This window comes from Polypterus senegalus, chromosome 18 (genome assembly GCF_016835505.1).
Source record: "Polypterus senegalus isolate Bchr_013 chromosome 18, ASM1683550v1, whole genome shotgun sequence".
Classification (NCBI taxonomy): domain Eukaryota; kingdom Metazoa; phylum Chordata; class Cladistia; order Polypteriformes; family Polypteridae; genus Polypterus; species Polypterus senegalus.
In genome coordinates, this window is record NC_053171.1 from 50,216,231 (window position 1) to 50,236,189 (window position 19,959).

The window sequence follows — 19,959 nt, forward strand, 5'->3', positions numbered from 1 at the left end:
CATCCAAGGATTGTTTCTGCCTCGTCCACGATGCTTGCTGAAATGGTCACATTCTTGGATTGCTGGATGTAATCATTAAACATCCATTCTTTTCAGAGATATTGTGGCAAGATGTCCTGGGAATTTAATGGATGTTTTGGGCAATTCATAACACAGCAAAGCCAAACATTGTTTTCTCACCATGACGATATCTCGCACTGCCACCTGGTTGAGTCCTCCAAATTAACATAAAGTATGCACACAAGTAAACAATACACTGCTTGTGGAGCATCAGCATTTTCAGGTACATGAATTGCGTTGCATGAAGTATAATCCCAGGCAAATGGAGCCTTATAAACTCTGACATTCAGTTCCCCAGAATGAGACGCACATGGGCCATGGGCTGCTAACACAAAGTTGCTTAATAAGGTCTTTAAATATCAAAAGGTTGATGTCAGAATGTCTAAGGTGTCTGACAGGCCCATGCAATTAGTTAAAGATATAGGAAACTGTAGTTCATTAGCAGTTTACAAAATTAGAACATATCTTAATAATAATTATAATAATAATTCTTTGCATTTATACAGCGCTTTTCTCACTACTCAAAGCGCTCAGCAATTGCAGGTTAAAGACCTTGCTTAAGGGCCCAACAGAGCTGAGTTCCTTTTTGGCATTTACGGGATTTGAACCGGCAACCTTCCGATTGCCAGTGCAGATCCCTAGCCTCAGACCCACCACTCTGCCACAAACTTAAGAAAGTATAATGACATCTTTTTCCACAATTAAATGTAATGAGTGAAAAAATATTGAAAAGAATGAAGGTTCGATTTCTGGCAGCAACCTGCTCTGGAGGAGACACTTCTAATTGTAGGGCACACTACTGCACACACCTACACTGTAGCAATATTAAATCATAGGTTCATTTTTTTTTTAACGTACATTGGGTACCATAATATCTCACCCAAATTCAAAAGTGAGGTTTTAAAGTGGAAACCCTATCAATCATTTATTACTAAAGTTCTAGTCAAGCTAATGAAGCCTTTTTTTGGTTTTATATCTTAATTATGTGTCACAAATACAGTAAAATGTTTAACTTTGTTTTGTCAAAGTCTCTTTTAATTTAACGAAAGATATAGTACACGAAAAGAATTGAATTCACATTTCTCAGTGAATCTAAATTAATGGAGTGCTGTGGGATGGGGTTATGGTGATGTTCAGTCAGCCCCTAGTTGGATCACCTCTACAACACCACATACACAAGTGCTTATATGAAAAATTTGCTGTTGGCTTTGTCCAAAAAGATTCTCTTTGTGCAGTACTATATATAATATGATAATTTAGTATAACTCAAGTGTGCATGCCAAAGCAAAGAATACTGAAGGTCTGTGCTTCACTCACCATCATCTGCACTTTCCTTAAGTTACATAATTTTTGTATGGTAATGTTAATTTAACCTCCCAAGTGCTTTGTGTTTATCTAAACATACTAATTATTATTTTCCCTGGTGGCTAAAGTGTTGCACTGTAAAGCATGAGGTTGTGCTCACATTTTAACATGGAAACACATGCACTTATATGAAAGCTGCTTTCAACATGTATCACCTAAATTAAAATATATAAATGTATTTTTAGAACTGTAATTATTCTGCATATTTCATTAAAGCCTTTGCTTTAGACAGAAATGTACATTTTTGCTCTCTTCTTTATTCATTTAAAAAATGTCCCTTAAGTTTTGCATGCCATGCCTGTTACTTGTGCCCTGTTTGTTTTATTTGTCCCTTAAACCTTCAGGTTAGACGCTGTTGTAATACTTGTGCAGTTTTATATGGAATAAACCCTACAAATATTTCAGTCACAGCTGTGAAGCCATTTATGTTTTCTTCTGTTGTAAATAGTCTGCGGTTGTGTCACATTCCTTCAAGCAGTGTGATTGGTCAGTTTGGATTTGGTGTGATTGGTCAGTTTGGCTTTGCTGATGTGATCGAAAGAGGAAGTGTGAGTGTGTGACATAATAGGAGGAGAACCAGTAAAGGCGTAAGAGGCACATTGAGTCACCTTCAGAGTGTACAGAAGGCAGGCAAGGCACCTCGAAATTACAAAGTCAGAAAAGCAAACTTTACGGGAACATGCTCAACGGAGGCATCACCTGTCAAGAAAGGCTCAGATACCAAGGGAAGAGACTGACGGTGCACGTTCAGCAAGAGATAACAAATATTTTAAAATGTATTCTATTACCATACTATTACCTGTCAACTAGTTCTTAATAAATCCTGCTGATGTAAGTGAAAAGTGTAATTGTGCTTTATCAATGACTCGCATTGTATTATTTTCTAAATTAATTTTTAAATGTAAACATGACATGTAGGTGACTCCTGATACCAAAAACTGTAAGCTTCTAGATAAGGTAGTATATTAAAAAAAAATTACCTTATTTTCCTCATATCTTGTATTTTTTTATTCAGAAATTCACAAGGAGACCTCCAAACATGATCCAGACTTAAATGAAAACATTACTGATAACCAGGATCTGCAGACAAGGTCTATCTACTCTTACAGACGAGAACCAAGTTACTTTGAAATCCCAACCAAGGAGTTCCAGATGCGCACTAAAAGTCCAGAGACAGAATTACATGAGATTCCCACCAAAGATACAGACACACCTAGCACTGTTACTCCCCCAGTAGTTCAGAGTCATGCATCCTTCACCATTGAGTTTGATGACTGCACCCCTGGAAAGATCAAGATCAAAGATCATGTGACTAAGTTTTCCTTCAGCAAACGTAAACCTCTTGGCAAAGATACAGCAGTTGCCCCTACTGAAGTAATGTCCATAGAGAATAAGGTGGCAGACTGGCTTGTTCACAATGACCCCAGCATCATAAAATGGAAGTCCCCTTCTGATGATGTATACAGCACTAAAAGTGATCTGCCAGTTCACATTAAAACTCTCAAAGGTAAGTTTTGTTCTGAACTATGAAACCAAAAGGATTTGTACAATGTAGCCAAAATTGCTTTTTGCTCTGTGCACAAGTAATTTGCATTTCAGATAAAAAGATGAATGTTATGTGGGAAACATATGATTTTATGCTTCATTTCAATGGATTTATATTGCTGTCTATCTGTGCTGGTTTAAAAGCCATTTTGTGTTGAAGGTACCCAGTATTATCTAGGAAATTAAAGAAGATGGTTGCACTTTGATTTTAGTTTGTGAATCCTGTGACCTGTTGGGGGTGTACCAGCACCCCAAATACAACCAAGTCACTCAGTCAAGTTCAAAGAACAATATTTTTATTAAACTAGAAATCTTTTACTGGTTTTTATCACCTGGTACATAAGAATTAATTTTCTTTGTTTTTTCACCTCCACTCTACTCCAAGCAAGCCTTGCCCACCTCCTTCTAACTCTGACCCCCTGGGTGTTGTGCACAGTTATTTGAACAGTTATTTTTCTAACCAAACTCTGGAGTACTTCTGGTACAACAGGACTGCCACCCAAAAGCAGTTCCAGGTCTGGCAGAACGTCTTGAGCCCGCTCCCTCTTGTGGCATCTGAGGACCACAGCAGGGACACCCAGCATAACTACAACTCCCATGCAGCCCTGTGGGTGTCCAAATGGGAGCCATATCAGAGGGATACTGCTACCCAGTGTACTGGGGGAAGGCATAGCCCCAGGAGGCACTGTCTCTTTGTCATGACCCGAATAGATACCACTAACTATGCCTGTTCATCCATTTCCTTCATTTATCATGACTTCCCAGCCAACAAACCCATGTCTTATATGAAACTCCACCCAAAGACATACATATTCTTTTCAGATCAACTCTTGAACATGCCTTAAGTACCGAATCCAGGATGTGAAATTTACAATTGTGTGTGATTGTGTGAAGTTTTCATATTCAACTCTTGTCACTGTGGTGATTTCAATGGGCTCTCCAGTTTTCAAAGATTTTGAACTGGTTTATTGTTAGTAGCTTAATGTTCCGCCACACCTATGATAGTTTGGCATACTATCTTGCACACATTTTTGCTGTCTATGGTTATTTGCCACTCATTAATGTAAAAAGTGAATGACCACTGGATTAAATTATCAAAATCCGTTTGTTATCTATACTAATAAAAGGCAAAGCCCTCACTCACTCACTCACTGACTCACTCACTCACTCACTGACTCATCACTAATTCTCCAACTTCCCGTGTGGGTGGAAGGCTGAAATTTGGCAGGTTCATTCCATACAGCTTCCTTACAAAAGTTGGGCAGGTTTTATATCGAAATTCTACGCGTAATGGTCATAACTGGAAGCAGTTTTCTCCATTTACTGTAATGGAGATGAGCTTCAACGCCGTGGGGGCGGAGTTTCGTGTGACATCATCACGCCTCCCACGTAATCACGCAGTACATAGAAAATCAGGAAGACCTCAAAAAAGCTCTTAAGAAAACATGCATTATACAATTGAGAAGGCAGCGAAACAATAAGAAGCGAGCAAGTTACATATACAACCATATTCATGAGTTCTGCTACTTCGGAAACAAAGCATGATGTAAACCTACACTTTAAATTAAGTTCATAGACAGGCTGCCGCTGGCGTTTGTAATTTAGTGCCCACCCATATAAGGCCGTCCGTCAGCGGCAATCCAATAGCAAACTGCCACGGGTAAATATTCACGGGTGAAGGACTGTGCTTATGGAGAGGAAGATGAGATGGTCAGGGTGGTGTTTGACACAAACTCAGCGAAACTGCGAGAGAAAGTTTTAAGTGCCAGGACTAAGGTAACATTAAATACAGCCATGGACATAGCACGAGATGGCACCAGCACAGCTGGGAACCTTCGATGCATGTACACCGAGTGGCTCACGTGAACTGACGCGTGCACAGATAAAAGCAACAGTTCCAAAGAGCTGAACAAAACCGAATTACACAATTGAAAAGGCAGCAAAAATATGAAGCGTCTGATACATACAAGCATATTCATAAATGCAGCTACTGCGGAAACAAAGCACACGTGGAAAAAGTCAATGTCCTGCTAAAGGAAGACAGTGTAAAAAAAAACCATGCATGCAGTTTGTCACATCTCAGATAAAGAGGAAGACGAGCTGTTTATTGATGCAGTAAGAAACTAATCGATGAATGAAACCTCTTATCTTTACAACGATTGACAAACACGGAATGTAACTTGAACACAACACATCGTACAAATACGACCCTGATTGAAACAAATAATGATAATCAAATCCTTGATGACAGCAACATTCAATAACACTCACAAAACAATTACTGTATATTGACAATCATGTTACGTTATTTTTAAAATGTTCCCTTTTTCATAACTTCTACTTCTCCACTGCGATACGCGGGTATATATATAAATGTATATATATACCCCGATCTACAGTACATACTCTCGCATAGACAAGCCACACGCTGTGGCGCAATTGTAGAGTCTTCAGCCTCTAATGCCGACATTCGAGGTTGATTCCCGAGAGGGATGCACTGAGTATGTACGCGCTACCGATTCATTTTACCTTCGATCTCCTTGGTTTGGGACGTATGAAAAATATTCGGTTAATGCAGAATCATGTTACGTTATTTTTAAAATGTTTCCCTTTATTAGCACAAGCACAGCTGAGAAGCTTCGATGCATGTACTCCATAACGCGTTAAAAATAACGCATTTAATCACACTTTCAATTCCAAGCAAGCGGGAACTTTTGTCAATGCATGATTTCCTGGTACATCCATTACACTGATGCACACATCACAGCTACAAAAATGTTAGAGTCGGAATAAAGCGCGTTCTTACGACTGATCATTTCGACTTTCCGAGCGAAGCCTTGATAAAAGCATGGTTTTGTGCACACTGAAAAGCAAGCAAAATTAGATGCATTACAGAAAGCGGACTTTGTGGCTCTTACTGGGGATCATTGGACTTCCGTGACCGTTAGTAATTCTAATTACATCTAATTACAAAATGTTCAATGATCACACTGTTTTAGCCTAATGTACAAAATAATTTTGGCTAAGGTTACTCAGAGTTTAAAGATTAAGTTGGTCAAATTACCTTTTATGTTTCTGACTTATTTTTAAGAAGAAAAACTGCACTTTATGTTGAAATTTTGGTTATTATTATTTAAAGACAATACTATTCTGAAAATCTACTTAAAGTACTTAAACTACCACTTTATTTTTAAGTCTGCCCAATTTTAACCAGGGATGATATTTTTGTTTCTGTTTTGAATTCAAATGCAGTTTAAAGGCTTTTTTTCAGAAATTAAAACAGCTTCAGTTTACAATATTCATGTACATGTCTATTATTTGATTCTGTCGCCCACTAAAACACTTTTAAATTAAAAAAAAAATTTGCGATTTGGGGCAAATTTACATGTGCGATTACATACGATTAATCAAGATTAATTCTTACACAGCCTCTAATTAATTGGATTAATTTTTTTAATCGAGTCCCACCCCTAATATATATATATGTGGATATACAGTATATATGTAGATATGTATATGTGTATATACAGTATGTATATATATATATGTGTGTGTATATACAGTGTGTGTATATATATATATATATATATATATATATATATATATATATATATATATATATATATATATATATATATATATATATATATATATAGATATATATAGATATGCCAGCAACACTCATGACAATGACAAAACAATTACATTGTCAATCATGTTACGTTATTATTAAAATGTTTCCTTTTCTTTTTACTTCTCCTGCCAATCGCAGGTATTTTGCTATATATATATAAATATATATATATATATATATAAATAGATAGATATGACAACAACACTCATATCAATAACAAAACAATTACATTAACAATCATCTTACGTTATTTTTAAAATGTTTGCTTTTCTTTTTCATAACTTCTTTAACACACTACTTCTCCGCTGCGAAGCGCGGGTATTTTGCTAGTTTATAATAATGGTGAAAGTTGATTGATTTTCTTTCCTTACTTTTAGGCAACCAACATGAAGATGGAACTCAGAGTGACACAGAAGATGCAGTCCAGGTGGAACAACCAACCAAACAGATCTCGACTAAGGAAAAGGTTCCACCCCCACCAGAGCTGCAGTCTTCTGTGCAAAGTCATGCCAAGCATAGCCCACAGGAATTACTGAACCAACAAGCTTTTGTTATAGAATTCTTTGATGATAATCCACGCAAGAAAAGGTCACAATCTTTTACCAATAATGCTGGACATAATGATTCCTTTTCTACCCTGAAGGCTAAGCTGGAAAAAAGACGAGGTACGATGACTATTGAAAAGTCAGCTGTTGACTCTCAACATGGTCTTGGGTCACCGCAGCCAATAGGAGAATCACTAAAAAGCACAGGTGTCCCCCAGAGGTCTAGCTCCCTCAAGCGAGAAAAAACAGACGATCGTATTAATGCCAATACTTCGGTTGTCACATCCCACATTACAGTAGCTGTAAAGCCTTTTGCCAATGTGGGGAAAAAAAACAAGGTGAACCAGAACTTTTCATCTGGGCTTTATAGAGATTCAATGCCAGAGAAGACGTTTTCCCCGCTGTTGAATACTGCAGCATTGTTGGCCACAGCCTCACCTGTCCACTCTCCTACTCACTCACCCAGTCCTGTTTTGGTTAATACTTCCCATAATACTCCTTTATGTCCTTTTACCATTCAACAAGGAGAAACTAAGGCTGCTGGAAATGAAGAGGAAGACAGCTTAAGTGATGCTGGGACATATACCATAGAGGCAGAATGTCAAGACAAGGAGATGGAAGAGCCCAGAAGTATTATTGAGCAGGTATGTTGACAACTTATTGTGTAGCATTAGTTTAAGACCTTAAATGATCTATCCATTCATCCATGTACTAAACTTGTCTCAATCCAAGGGTTAGGCCTAAAAATGTTTCAGAAATTATTCATGTTTTTTCACTTGAGTTTTACCGGTACTAGCAAATTTTCAGTTTTGATGGCAGTCTACCTTGAGACGTTCTGACTGTAGGGATTAAATAATTGATTTTTTCCTTCAGATTAAATGTACAAAGTAACAGGTAAGAGGATACTTGAATAAGGAGCATATGGATTGAGCAAAGAAAAGTGTTGCTGGCACAATAAACTTTACAAGGTGTAAGACCCATCCATTCTTAATTTGCGTAGTCCAGTTGAAAAATTTGCTGGGTTGTATTATCAAAGGATGAGTAAGACTCGGCTACTACGTTAGTTTACTCACAAAGTTGCGCGCGCACACACACACACACACACACACACACAGATTGTATTCACACAACTACAGATAAGTGATTCCTAACTGCCAGTCTCTCTGTAGTATTCCACATAGGATCCCATCCATATACTGTAGGTGCCTGCAATGCATGTCACTCCTCAGTACTCCACATAGGGTCTCACTGTCTCCAGCACTAACAAATATATAGGAGTCCCCAAGACACATGAAGGCTCATACAGCTTTGGCACCAACAATGTTTCACTTCAAGAACATGCTGCATTTGTTCTTCCTATTGAGGTAGTCTTCTTAGCCTTGATAAATCATGCAGGAATTAACTAATAGCTATCTTCACCTGCACCAGATGCCCTTATATTTTGTTACTTCAGTCATTCTACAGTAGATATAAAGACAAAAACAGAATTGTAAAAGCAATCTGGTTATTTATTAAAGTACACTGATAAAAAATCAAAAAGTATAATCTATATATATATAAAAGCCAAATACCACTGACTCACTCATCACAAAATCTCCCGACCCATGAGGACTTGGGACTTGAAATTTGGAATGTAGGTTTCCCTTGGCCCATAGGTGCTCAGTAAGAAACAGTTTTAAAAATTTTGTGTTCCAAGCGTGAACTTTCTTGTAGTCTTTTAGACCCATTCACTCCATTTCTTTCTAAAATACATTTCTTTAAAGTAAATTAAAAATACTTTCATTTTTCTGAAGTGTACACGTTTTGTTTTGATATTTTCGAGTTTCCTCAAAGCGTTTATAATATGTTATTTATTTATCTTTTTAAAATATTTAGTTAGGTTATTACAAGGTATATTAAAGCAATTTTTTTGTTTTTTGAAGATTTTGATTTTCATACTTTTTTTTACTTCTTTTTCATACTTTCTTCATGAATTCTTCTATTAAATTTATACCTCTTTAAATAAACCTGTAAAACTATGACCAAGGCAGAAATGATTTATATTGACAAAGTAATGGTCCCTCACTGCGTGGTGCAGATGAGCGGTGACAGTGTATGCCTGTTCTCCTTGCTGACCTACCTTGTGCATGGCACCACCTCTCTGGCTGCTCAGATGCGGGTTGACATTGTTAACCACGTCTCTAATAACTGGCGGTGGTTCAAGCCATACACCATGACGCGGACCAGCAACCCCTACCGCACCAAGCCTGTTATTTTTGATTTTGGTTTTTATTTTCAGGTTTGGTAGATTGCGTTGGATTTGTAATTTTTTTATGTTCTTAAAAAACCCTTGAAAATCTATTTTTAATATAATTCATATTATAAAATTCACCTTAATCTGTTTTTTTAACAAATAAATTTAGCAGTTAAAACTTAAGCAGTCTGGTTACTAAATTATACCGGGGTGGAGATGGCATCACTGGGGCTTTAGTCCAAAACAAGTTTTGATTATGACTGTTAAGTCTTCTATACTTAAAACAGCTTATATTTGAGTAAACCATTTCAAGAAATAATTGTTAACCTGTTTTGTTTCATTTTTGTGCTACATCTTGCCTAATGACCTTTACAGGATGTATACTGTCACTCTGTATATTTTAGAACACATTTTTCCTGTTGCTATCCTGTAGCGAAGCACGGGTATTCAGCTAGTCGAAAATAAAATAGATAGCAAAATGGGGTCTTAAATGGGCATACATTACAACTGGTGTTAAAACTCCATAAATACTATCCCCAATTGTTCATCACAATCAATGACTTGAAAATTTTACTCTACACAAGTGTTTTTCAACAGGTGCACTGTGGAAATAACAGTGTAGTGCCCATGGGTCAGACCTGAGAGAGAGACACTCACACACCTGAGACGGGACTACCTGGAGAAGCCAACATAAAAGCAGCTCTGTGATTGCCATTTAGCAGACACAGGAGTTAGAGAGCACTTTAGCAGCCCAGAGATGTGTCAGGGGTCCATCTGCTTGGGTGCTTGATCGCCAGCTACTCTCGCATAGTGGGCATATGAGTTGCCTCTGATGCTGGGTCAGTGTAGTGAGGCAGTGAGAGGACCACCTGTATGAGCAGGCAGGGAGGAAGCAGCTGGCTTCACTAAATGCTGTGTCTATGAACAGCAATATCTCAAATGCTTTTTTTGCCGCCCCCTTTCCTGTCCCTTTGGACAGTTTGGCAGGTCTACGAGATTTAATGCTTTTTTGGTTGGTTAATCGTGGTGTGCCTTGGGATTTTTTTTTAATTTAGGTAAGCAGAGGTTTTAAAATTTTTGGTGGGGCATGTGACGATGTGGGTTCTACTCCATGGCAGCCACTTCCCTTTAGGGAGTCTCTTGAACACAACACCGTCGGTAATGTAACCGGATGAACTGGACAATGAGGACACCAATTGTAGCAAGGGGATGGTGCAAAAAGGTACAAGTGCTTTTATTACAAACAAAAAAAAAACAAATCCAAACAACATCCCAAAATAAGTGTAGTGCAATTAAAATGTCCATAAATAAATAATCCATTAAAACACGTAGAGGTTAAAATCCAATAAATAGTTCCAATAAAAACTGGGTTAAAACAATGGCTGGAAGCAGTCCTTTAAAAGCAAAACCCGGTGCCTTCAAATGGCGGTTCCCCTGCTTCTCCCATCCGGGCTATGCACCAGGGGAGTTGCCCTACTTGCAGCTGACCTTCTTCCTCTGCTGGTCTGGCAGCTTCCCGATCCCTGGCTTCATTCAGTGCTCACCAGACTAAGACTTGGGTTCCCCAGCGACCAGGGTGCTCACGTTGGGGCTTCAACCTTCCAAGCCTCCTACTCCAGCTGCCTTCCGTGGCGTTATGTTGCGAGCCAACCGACTTCCGGTAACTCCTGCTCCTCACAAGCTCTCAGCAGGAGCGACTCAATCAATCTGCCCCCGGGTGTCGGTCAAACATCCCGCTAGGGCTTACTGCCCAGCTGTCTTCTGCTAACCACGAGCTTGCTCTTTCTACTCTTGATCACTCACACTGACATCAGCTGTCAGCTTCCAGATTTCATCTTCTTTTTCTAACATCCATTCTTTCCTTTTTTAATTCCCCTCCGCACTCGTGCTTCTCCTATTTATAATGGTGACATTGTAATTATGGATATGGAAGATTCCTCACCTGTGCACTTAATCAAGGAAATGCCCGCACCACATTGCGCCCTAGACCCGCTCCAGCCACACTACCACGCCCCCTCTTTAAGCTGCAAGTGCGGTAATAATTTATTTAAAAATGACCTTTTTTTCTGAGCCATGGACCCACTATACCATAGGGCAGCACCCCGCATTACAAACGGCCACTGGTGCCAACTCAAAAAAAAGGTTGAAAAGCAATGCTCTACCTAAACCTTTGCTCCTGGCATGCTAAAAAAGATCTCTGTAGCTGCTGCCTTGCTTAAAAACTGACACTGTACATTACTTGAATGGTTATGTTGCAGCACCGCCATATGTATGATTTGTTCCATTCGTAAGAATGGAGAAAGTCCTTCAGGAAATATCCATCAATCTATTATCATACTCACTTAATCAGAGTCACTGAGCTTCACGTCTGTGGTTTAAGGTTTCTTAAACTGAGTGTACTGTTATATAGACAGTACTTTATTTGTCCCATGGGGAAAACTTTCCTTTTTTTTCAGAAGGTGAATAAATAAATAATATTGCGTTATGACAAACAACTACCTTCCCCCCTTAAATACACATCAGAATGATTAAAAAAGAAAAAAAATACTTTTGACGTGGCTAAAGATAAAAAGTGCAGTGACAATAACAGTGAGGAATCATTATAAAAACTTTTTTAGGAGTATATAATAAACTACAAACCACCAAATTAGCCTAGAGTGTTTTTTTTTAATTTCCTGTGAATTAGTTTGCCTGACCTAGATATTAATCTTATAATAGAATGGATAAATATTTTGATGGTCCTTCAAATATTCCAAGTCTTGATATGTCACCCATCCGTCTACCATGTTCATGTTGAAGTCTATTCTGGACAGGCAGCAAGTCAACCACAGGAAGCACTCATGCCCACAATCACAGTCGGTGGCAGTGAACACTTTAGAATTGGTGCTCAGTCAAATCTGTGTATTTTTGGGATGTAGGAAGAAGACATGTACATACAGTGTATGCTAAGGAGAGATTGCATTAGTACATCAGCCCACAAAATAATACCCCTATACATGCTCAAAATATAGATACACATTTGTAAACTTTAAATATATACAGGGTGAGTCAAAATTCTCTTAACATTTCAATGGCAGAAACAATTTATTCACAAAACATACTTCATATGTGCAAGATGATTTTCAGGAATGTCTCAAACCTGTTCGCCATAATGTTCAACACATGTACCATATGTGGCACATAAATTGTCCGCAAAAATTGTATAGAAATATATACATAGCAGTACTGTTAGTGTTAACATAATTTTGACTCGCCCTGTGTGTCTGTAATTTATTTAAAATAAACATTTTAAAATGGGAGAAAAGCACAATCAAGGGAAAACTCACACAGACTAAGGAAGATTTTGCATTCACCACACATACAGAGCGTCAAGAACCAAAGAAAGTCAAAGCTTCAGCAGCACAAGGACAGCAGCATCACCATTACCATTAATCCTATGTGTGCTTTTTTCAGCTAGAAACAAGATTTCAGTTCATTCAAATAATAACTACTTGAATGCTTTTTAATAATGCTAGCAGCTTATATATAGTTTTTTATTTTTGAGTGTTTTATATAAACTGCAATGTAGACTCTATTAAACAATTGCTGCAGCAGAAGAATTAAAAACAGACAAAGCCTATTAAACATTCTTAAACCGCTGAACTCAAAGAAATATAAGGTGAACATAGAATGACTCCAACAGCTCCATAATGAAAGCTGAAGTGCTGTCTTTTGCATATTATTGCCAGATGCTACAGGCAGAAGTCACTCAGTGGTACGGTAACACTCATTAAACAGTTGTGTACAATTGCTTTGTTTAGTTGGTAATGACAAAGTTAAGAGGCAGATGATAGATAACAGATAAAACCCATATAAAATATTAATAATAGAATCATTTTTATATTAAGAAAAAATAATTTAGATTAAAAACATAATCAAATAAGAATTCAGGTGTAGGCAAAACCCCTTCAGACTGCTCTAGAGAACTGCAGCACTTTTTCTTGAGTAGTAAGTTAGTGTTTTAAAGGCTTTGTGATAATTGCTTGGCAAAAGACCTGTAAAGCATAATATCATTTGTATGTAAGTGACACTAAAAGACAACAAAGTTTTATGTGACTCACACTTAAAAAGTAACAAGTAGAAAGCTATACATTTTAATCAGTTGCTGCAAAAGGTTGAAAGTGGTGCCATTTTCTTCCACCAAAAAGAATCTGTTTTCGACTCTGGTGTTGCAATCACATGGACTTGCATGTAGTCCCAGATTAAACATGACTAGGCATTTCAGACAGAACAGTCTCAGACTCGGCACAGGTATACTGTACACTGGTAGTCAAATCCTGATGGGTGCCATTGGGCTGTAGGAAGCTGTGCCAGATGTCAATTTTCACTTGCAGCTTTCTAACATTTCTACGAAAAACAGTGTGTCTACTTTTTCTCAGTCCTGGCCTTTTATCTTATTTTACATTCTTGTGTCTTGACATTGTAGTCTTATGGTACATCATCAGAAGGAGGACCTAAATGGGTATCACGCTGGGCAAGTTTGGCGGACACCTTTGAAGATTCTGGTTCCACAGAAGGCTTGAGTGATAATCCACAGCGTATTGAAGTTCCAGACAGAAGTAGGTGGAACTAAATAGATATGAAGTATGGTAATTTCTCAAATGTGATTTTTGTGGCAAATATTTTAAGAATCTTACTATTCCAGTTAAGATGTTGAACCATCTAATAATAGAGTACATGTTTATAGAAGGAACAAAATAATAAAGTTTAAGAATATGTTAAGTCATGTTAGATCTTTACAGATCAAGATTTCAGCACAGCATTAGACTTAATCTCATAAATTAGACTGTGTGGAAAGTATAAAATGTGTTATCGGTCCTTATGAAAACTGTTTTTGCAACTTTGATGAATTCGTAAGGTTTGATGCTTAATGTTACAAACCCATGTTAAGGTATCAGGTAAACATTTCTAATACTAAACTACTTTGCTATGTTTGTCTTTCTGAACCCTCCATCACAGCCAGCTTCACATGTAATTTATTTCTTATTAAGAAAATATAATCTAAACAGAAATAAAGTTTCTCATAGTTATGATTGTTCTCCACAAATACATGTTTTCTTGGAAAATTGAATGCAGCACATACAGAATCAAGATGGTTGAAGGTCTAATCCAAAAAACTGCAGAGTTTGAGCGATGTTTTAGCATGCCATGAAGAACTGCAAGTTGTTTACTCTATTTATATTATGCAAACCCACAAAGCAGTGATCTGGGTGGGATTCAAAGCCAGTCCCAGGCTCTATGCGACTCTGTGTCATTCATATTAAATAATTAATATCTAAAGATGTAGAAGCACTCAGCAGTGTTAATCAAGGCATTTGGCTGTGGCATATTTTACAAATACAGTCAACCTTAGCTTTAAGTTAAATCAACTCATTTGTCATACATGCAGTGAAAATTGTATGTGTTGTCTAATCTGTTGAACATGCATTTAAATATGCTATATTTTGTGTAGTCAGCTGTGAAATTTTTAATCCCAAGAATGTGGTCATAAATAATTTTACTGGATTATACTGTATTCTTAGTTTGTTTTTCAGTTTTGCCGCTTCTGCTGGTTTCAATTGATGTATTTAAAAGCCCACAGAGTGAGCTCCTCTGGCACAATAAGCAGTAACAAAGAACATTACATTGCAATTCATCTAGGAAATCGTTGGAGCTGGAATTCTCTGGACATTTTTGAAAATCGGGCCATTGCATGTGCAAATACTGAATATAACTGATAGATTTACTCCACTGGGTGTAAAATAATGTCCAGGTTTCCTTTGATTTTGCAGAGTACATTTGTAAACATTAACAAAAATATATATTTCAAATTTTAATTTTACCATTTTGCTAATTGTAGATTTACTTTTAGAACCTGGTGTTCATATATTTTTTTTTCTATTTAGATGAAAAACCTGACCACCAGGCCATACTCAGTCAACCTATCCATCATACAGAATTTGACATTAGCCATTCTGTTAGAACAAGAAGACGCTTGCCTCAGGTTCCTCCAGCAGACAAGACAGAAATTATTACTCCTAGTATTCTGGTTCCCAGTGACTCTTACACTTCATACAAAATTCCTGAAAAGAGCTCAAAAATGCCCAAGCAACAGGAAGATGTGCAGAGACTTAATGTTCAAGATGACGTGGATCCAGATAGTTTGAGTGACACTAGCAAATCAGATGAGGGTTCATTTTGGGAAAGAGATAAGAAACAAAAATCAATAAGATCTGTTGAAACATCTAAAAACAGAAAGCCATGGAGCAATTTTGGAACACATCAGCAGACTGATGAAAGAGGGGGATCCAAAGCACAACATACGTCTTTTTATATTGCCTCAGAAGAAGCTCCTTTAAAGCAAATGTCGGCAGTAAGTCATACTACCATTGACGCAGGGTCTGAGCATGACACTAGATCTGGTTCAGAAAGTTCTAGCATTCGGGAAAAGACGTTGCATAGTCAGGAATCCAAGAAGTTAGGGAAACCTCTTAGTTTGGTTACAAAAAGTGTTCCCCAAGAAAGAGAGGTTCTTTCAACCAAAGACACCTCAGTATCTCTGGTCCGCCAGGAAAGCTTCACCAAAGATCGCCCAAGTGATGATGTTACTGTCAACAAGCTTCCTCACATTTCAAGTCATTCATCCATGAAGGATTTTGAAGCAACAAATCCTTATGACATAGACTGCCAAGATACACAGCAGATCCTTAAAGAAACTGAAAATACTCTAGCTGTCCTGGAAGCCAGATTGCAGTCTCAGAGTAGTAGCCCAAAGCAAAAATCTGAGAGTCCTTCTACCCATATGGAAGACTCCCTATCTGGTGATTCTGATATTGACACTGCTAGTACTGTCAGTTTAGTAAGCAACAAAAATGTGCCAAATGTTAGTCGAAAAAAGACCAGTGTCACGGCTGTGCAAAAGGACACATCCTCAGCAAATGTCTCTGTTCAGAAGCAGACAAGTGCCCGTGAAAGGCTTTCTGAAACCCGCAAGAAGCATGTAGGGGACCGACAAGTAGACAAGACAGACCCAACTAAAAGATTTCATCTGAGGCGGAGTTCTGGAACACGTGGTTCATTGGATTTTACTGATGACTTTCGCAATTCGAACATATCATTCCCACCTGATACAGCTTCTTCAGACCATGAATCCACTTCTCGTTCCTCTCTGAGGAAAAAGCCAATTATACAACCTTTAAAGGATGACGGTGGCAAACCTCTGAAGCCAGTAGTCCAGCAAGGTCTCACTCGTTCTAACAGTTTGTCTGCACCAAGGCCTACGAGGGCATCTATGCTTCGGCGAGCCCGTCTTGGCGAGGCTTCTGATAATGAAGGTGCTGACACAGATCGAACCCCTGTAAACTTAGATGGCACAACCTTGTCAAAAGCTCAGAATGAGAACAAAAAATATTCAAGGCTGGATATTTTGGCAATGCCACGGAAAAGAACAGGCTCTTTTACAGCGCCAAGTGACACTGAATCAAGTACACCTCGAAATCGGGCTCTTGATGCAGCCAATAAGGGACGCAAGTCTGCAGCTGTTGAAAGCAGCAAAGCTGTGATCAGACGAACTTTAGGGGCAAGTGAAAGGCAGCCTGTCTCTAGAGCGCGATCAAGCAGTGCCAAGTATTCTTCTACAGTTAGTAAGTACAAAACAGGTCTGCAAGTTTGCCTTTTATATACCTTAACATGTAAATAATAATGTACGAGACTGTATGCAGAATTTACACCAGGTTTTGCTTATTATATGAAACTTTTTTTTTTTTTTAAGTTTTGTTATCATTTTTGCCACTTAACATTTGAAATTAAATAAAATCGAGAGAATTTCTGCAGTCTAGTCAAAGAATTGTGCCCTTGAATGTCCTCGTTTTGAAATTTTTGATTTTATGCTTTCAGCTCTACTTTATAAAGTGTCTTCCTTAAATATCGATGGATCAAGTAAGCTCTAAGCTATAAGAAATATTATGATAGTTTTAGCCGATAGAATGTCTTTGCCAAGGTGTGAATTAGCATTTTCTTTTCACATTTGTAACATTTAAATCCAATTATATTTTTTTTAAGTTCTGATCCATTTTAAACATTTCATCAGTAGTAGTTTTTGTTTCAGTTCAAAAATAAAAGGAGTAGTCTTTCATTGAACTAATTCATTTTAAAGGTTCAAGGAGACAACAGAAAGGCTCCGATTATACCTCTACATCTGACGAGGACAATGATTCCAACCAAAGTTCCACTAAACACAAGCGGTCCCATGCATCTGCAGCCACTCAGACTTCCAGGGTCCATGGCAGGCAAAATATAACCCCCCAAGACAATGAAGACACAGATGAAAATGAGAATGACCCCTATCAGCACTGGTCAACACACAGTGCAGAAATAGCAAGGTAAGACTAAATAAGATTCTTATATAACCGCGTTATTGTCAACCAACTCCAGGAGAAAATAGGGTGAAATTACATATTTTATTGGCTAACTAAGTAGATTACAAATGCAAGCTTTCGAGGCAGCTAAGGCACCTTCATCAGGCAAGGTGTAACAAAGAAACTGAAAAATACTCTAGCTTATATTGGGACAGCAAAGTGATTTTTTTTCTTTCATCTCAACAACCTTTTTGTTCAAATGTTAGCAGAATTAATAAACCTTAGATGAATTAACCCTGAAAGAAGAGAACAATGAACTAATAAAATGTAGAGATAAGATAACCATCACTAGAGAAAGTCCGGTAAGGTTTTTTTGACATGCATGGTCTGTAAGCTAGGCCTGTGATGTAGTCAGCTGGTTAATCAGTCTCTTAGTCCACATACCTGGGCATAAAAGACTTGTCTCTATTCAGACCATTTTGTTGAGTATTGAATTTAAGCATAAGTTTGTATTCCCATTCTCTCTGCTCCTGTTGGGTCTTGAATTACCCATAAGCACAGTGGCCCTCAGATCCTTTATGCTGTATAGAAAGACAATAAACTGAAGGATATATTCCCAGAACTTCCCCAACCTTGCATACAGACAACCACCAACCCTCAAACAACTGATTGTCCGAAACTCTATGTGTGGCTCAGCAGCATGTGGCACATCTCCCATCCTTCAGAACAGGTGTGGCACCTGTGCACATATCTACACAACAGATCAGGTAGTTATACCACATTGTCAGCAGGAGCATAAAATAAAGGGTTCATTTACATGAAAATCCGCTAATGTGGTCTACCTAATCATGTGCATAAGGTGCCCCAACACTGGACTGTATGTAGAGGAAACTGGTCAGACACTGTGCCAGCGAATGAACTTGCATACATTTCATATCAGCCAGAACAGTGTTGATCTTCTGGTGGCAGCACACTTTAACAGCATTTGCCACAGCATAAAGGATCTGAGGGTCACTGTGCTTATGGGTAAATTCAAGACCCAACAGGAGTGGAGAAAATAGGAATACAAACTTATGCTTAAATTCAATACTCTTCAAAATAGTCTGAAGAGAAACAAGAGTTTTATGACCAGGTATGTGGACTAACAGAGTGATAAACCAGCTGACTACTTTAGAGGCCTATCTTACAGACAATGCACTTCAAAAAAACCTTACCGTACTTTCTCTAGTGATGGTTATCTTATCTTTGCATTTTATTAGTTAATTGTTCTCTTCTTTCAGGGTTAATTCATCTAAGGTTTATTAATTCTGCTAACATTTGAACAAAAAGGTTGTTTCAGTTTCTTTGTTACACCTTGCCTGATGAAGGTGCTTTAGCTGCCTCGAAAGCTTGCATTTGTAATCTATTTAGTTAGCCAATAAAAGGTGTCATTTCACCCTACCTTCTCCTGCATCAATCTATGGCTAACACGGTACAATACTCTTCAACCAACTCCAGGCAGATAATTCTCTGTAACTGTGTTAAACTGTGCTGCATAATTTTACAATATGGATGATTTTACTCTTTCTTCCACTGGTTCATAATGTATGAAATGGTAAGATAAGCTCAGCTAAACTGTATAGATACGTCTTGCGTGAGTGTTAGACCCAAAGGACTCTAAAAATTCTAACCACTTATAGGGGTGTCTTACATAAGTGTTGAGCCCGAACATTACCTGGGCAACGGTGTAAACGTATCTTCTCCTAGCCTCATAATGGTCTTGTAAAAAATGTTTTTCAGCAGTCCAGGTGTTGTATGCTCTTGACTGTGAAACAAGCAGTAATGTTGAGGAGCCTCTTATCAGCAATGATGACGAAGTGAATCAGGCTTAGTGAAATTAAAATGGACATTGAAACTGAAAGCTATTCTGATGAATTCGAAAGTGACACTTGGTTCAGGTTTCTGTTGACTCTGCTTCAAATAAACCAGCATACCTCGTTTTGATTTTGCGGGGCAGCCAGGAATAAAAGTGGACATTGATAGCCAAGATCCAATTACTTCCTTGAAGTTATTTCTTGATGATGACATCAAAAGAATTATTGTTGAGACAAACCATTAATGCTGAACAGTGTCTGGTAAATCACTGTATACCTAAGCAGTTTTCCCGTTCAAAGAAATATCATACAAAAGACATATTTAGACATTATGTACATTATTAGCATT

The 19,959-nt window shown here is 37.9% G+C and overlaps 1 protein-coding gene across 2 annotated transcripts in view; it reads left to right on the plus strand.

The window, feature by feature from the left end:
* Positions 1-19,959, plus strand: part of si:ch73-212j7.1 (centrosomal protein of 170 kDa protein B) — a 125,879-nt gene that overhangs the window by 72,345 nt on the left and 33,575 nt on the right. For both annotated transcript variants that reach the window (XM_039741416.1, XM_039741417.1), the window contains 5 exons: positions 2,441-2,932; positions 6,982-7,793; positions 13,848-13,980; positions 15,307-17,043; positions 17,556-17,781. In XM_039741416.1, coding sequence (XP_039597350.1) covers positions 2,441-2,932; positions 6,982-7,793; positions 13,848-13,980; positions 15,307-17,043; positions 17,556-17,781 — 3,400 coding nt within the window. The remainder of the gene's footprint in view (positions 1-2,440; positions 2,933-6,981; positions 7,794-13,847; positions 13,981-15,306; positions 17,044-17,555; positions 17,782-19,959) is intronic.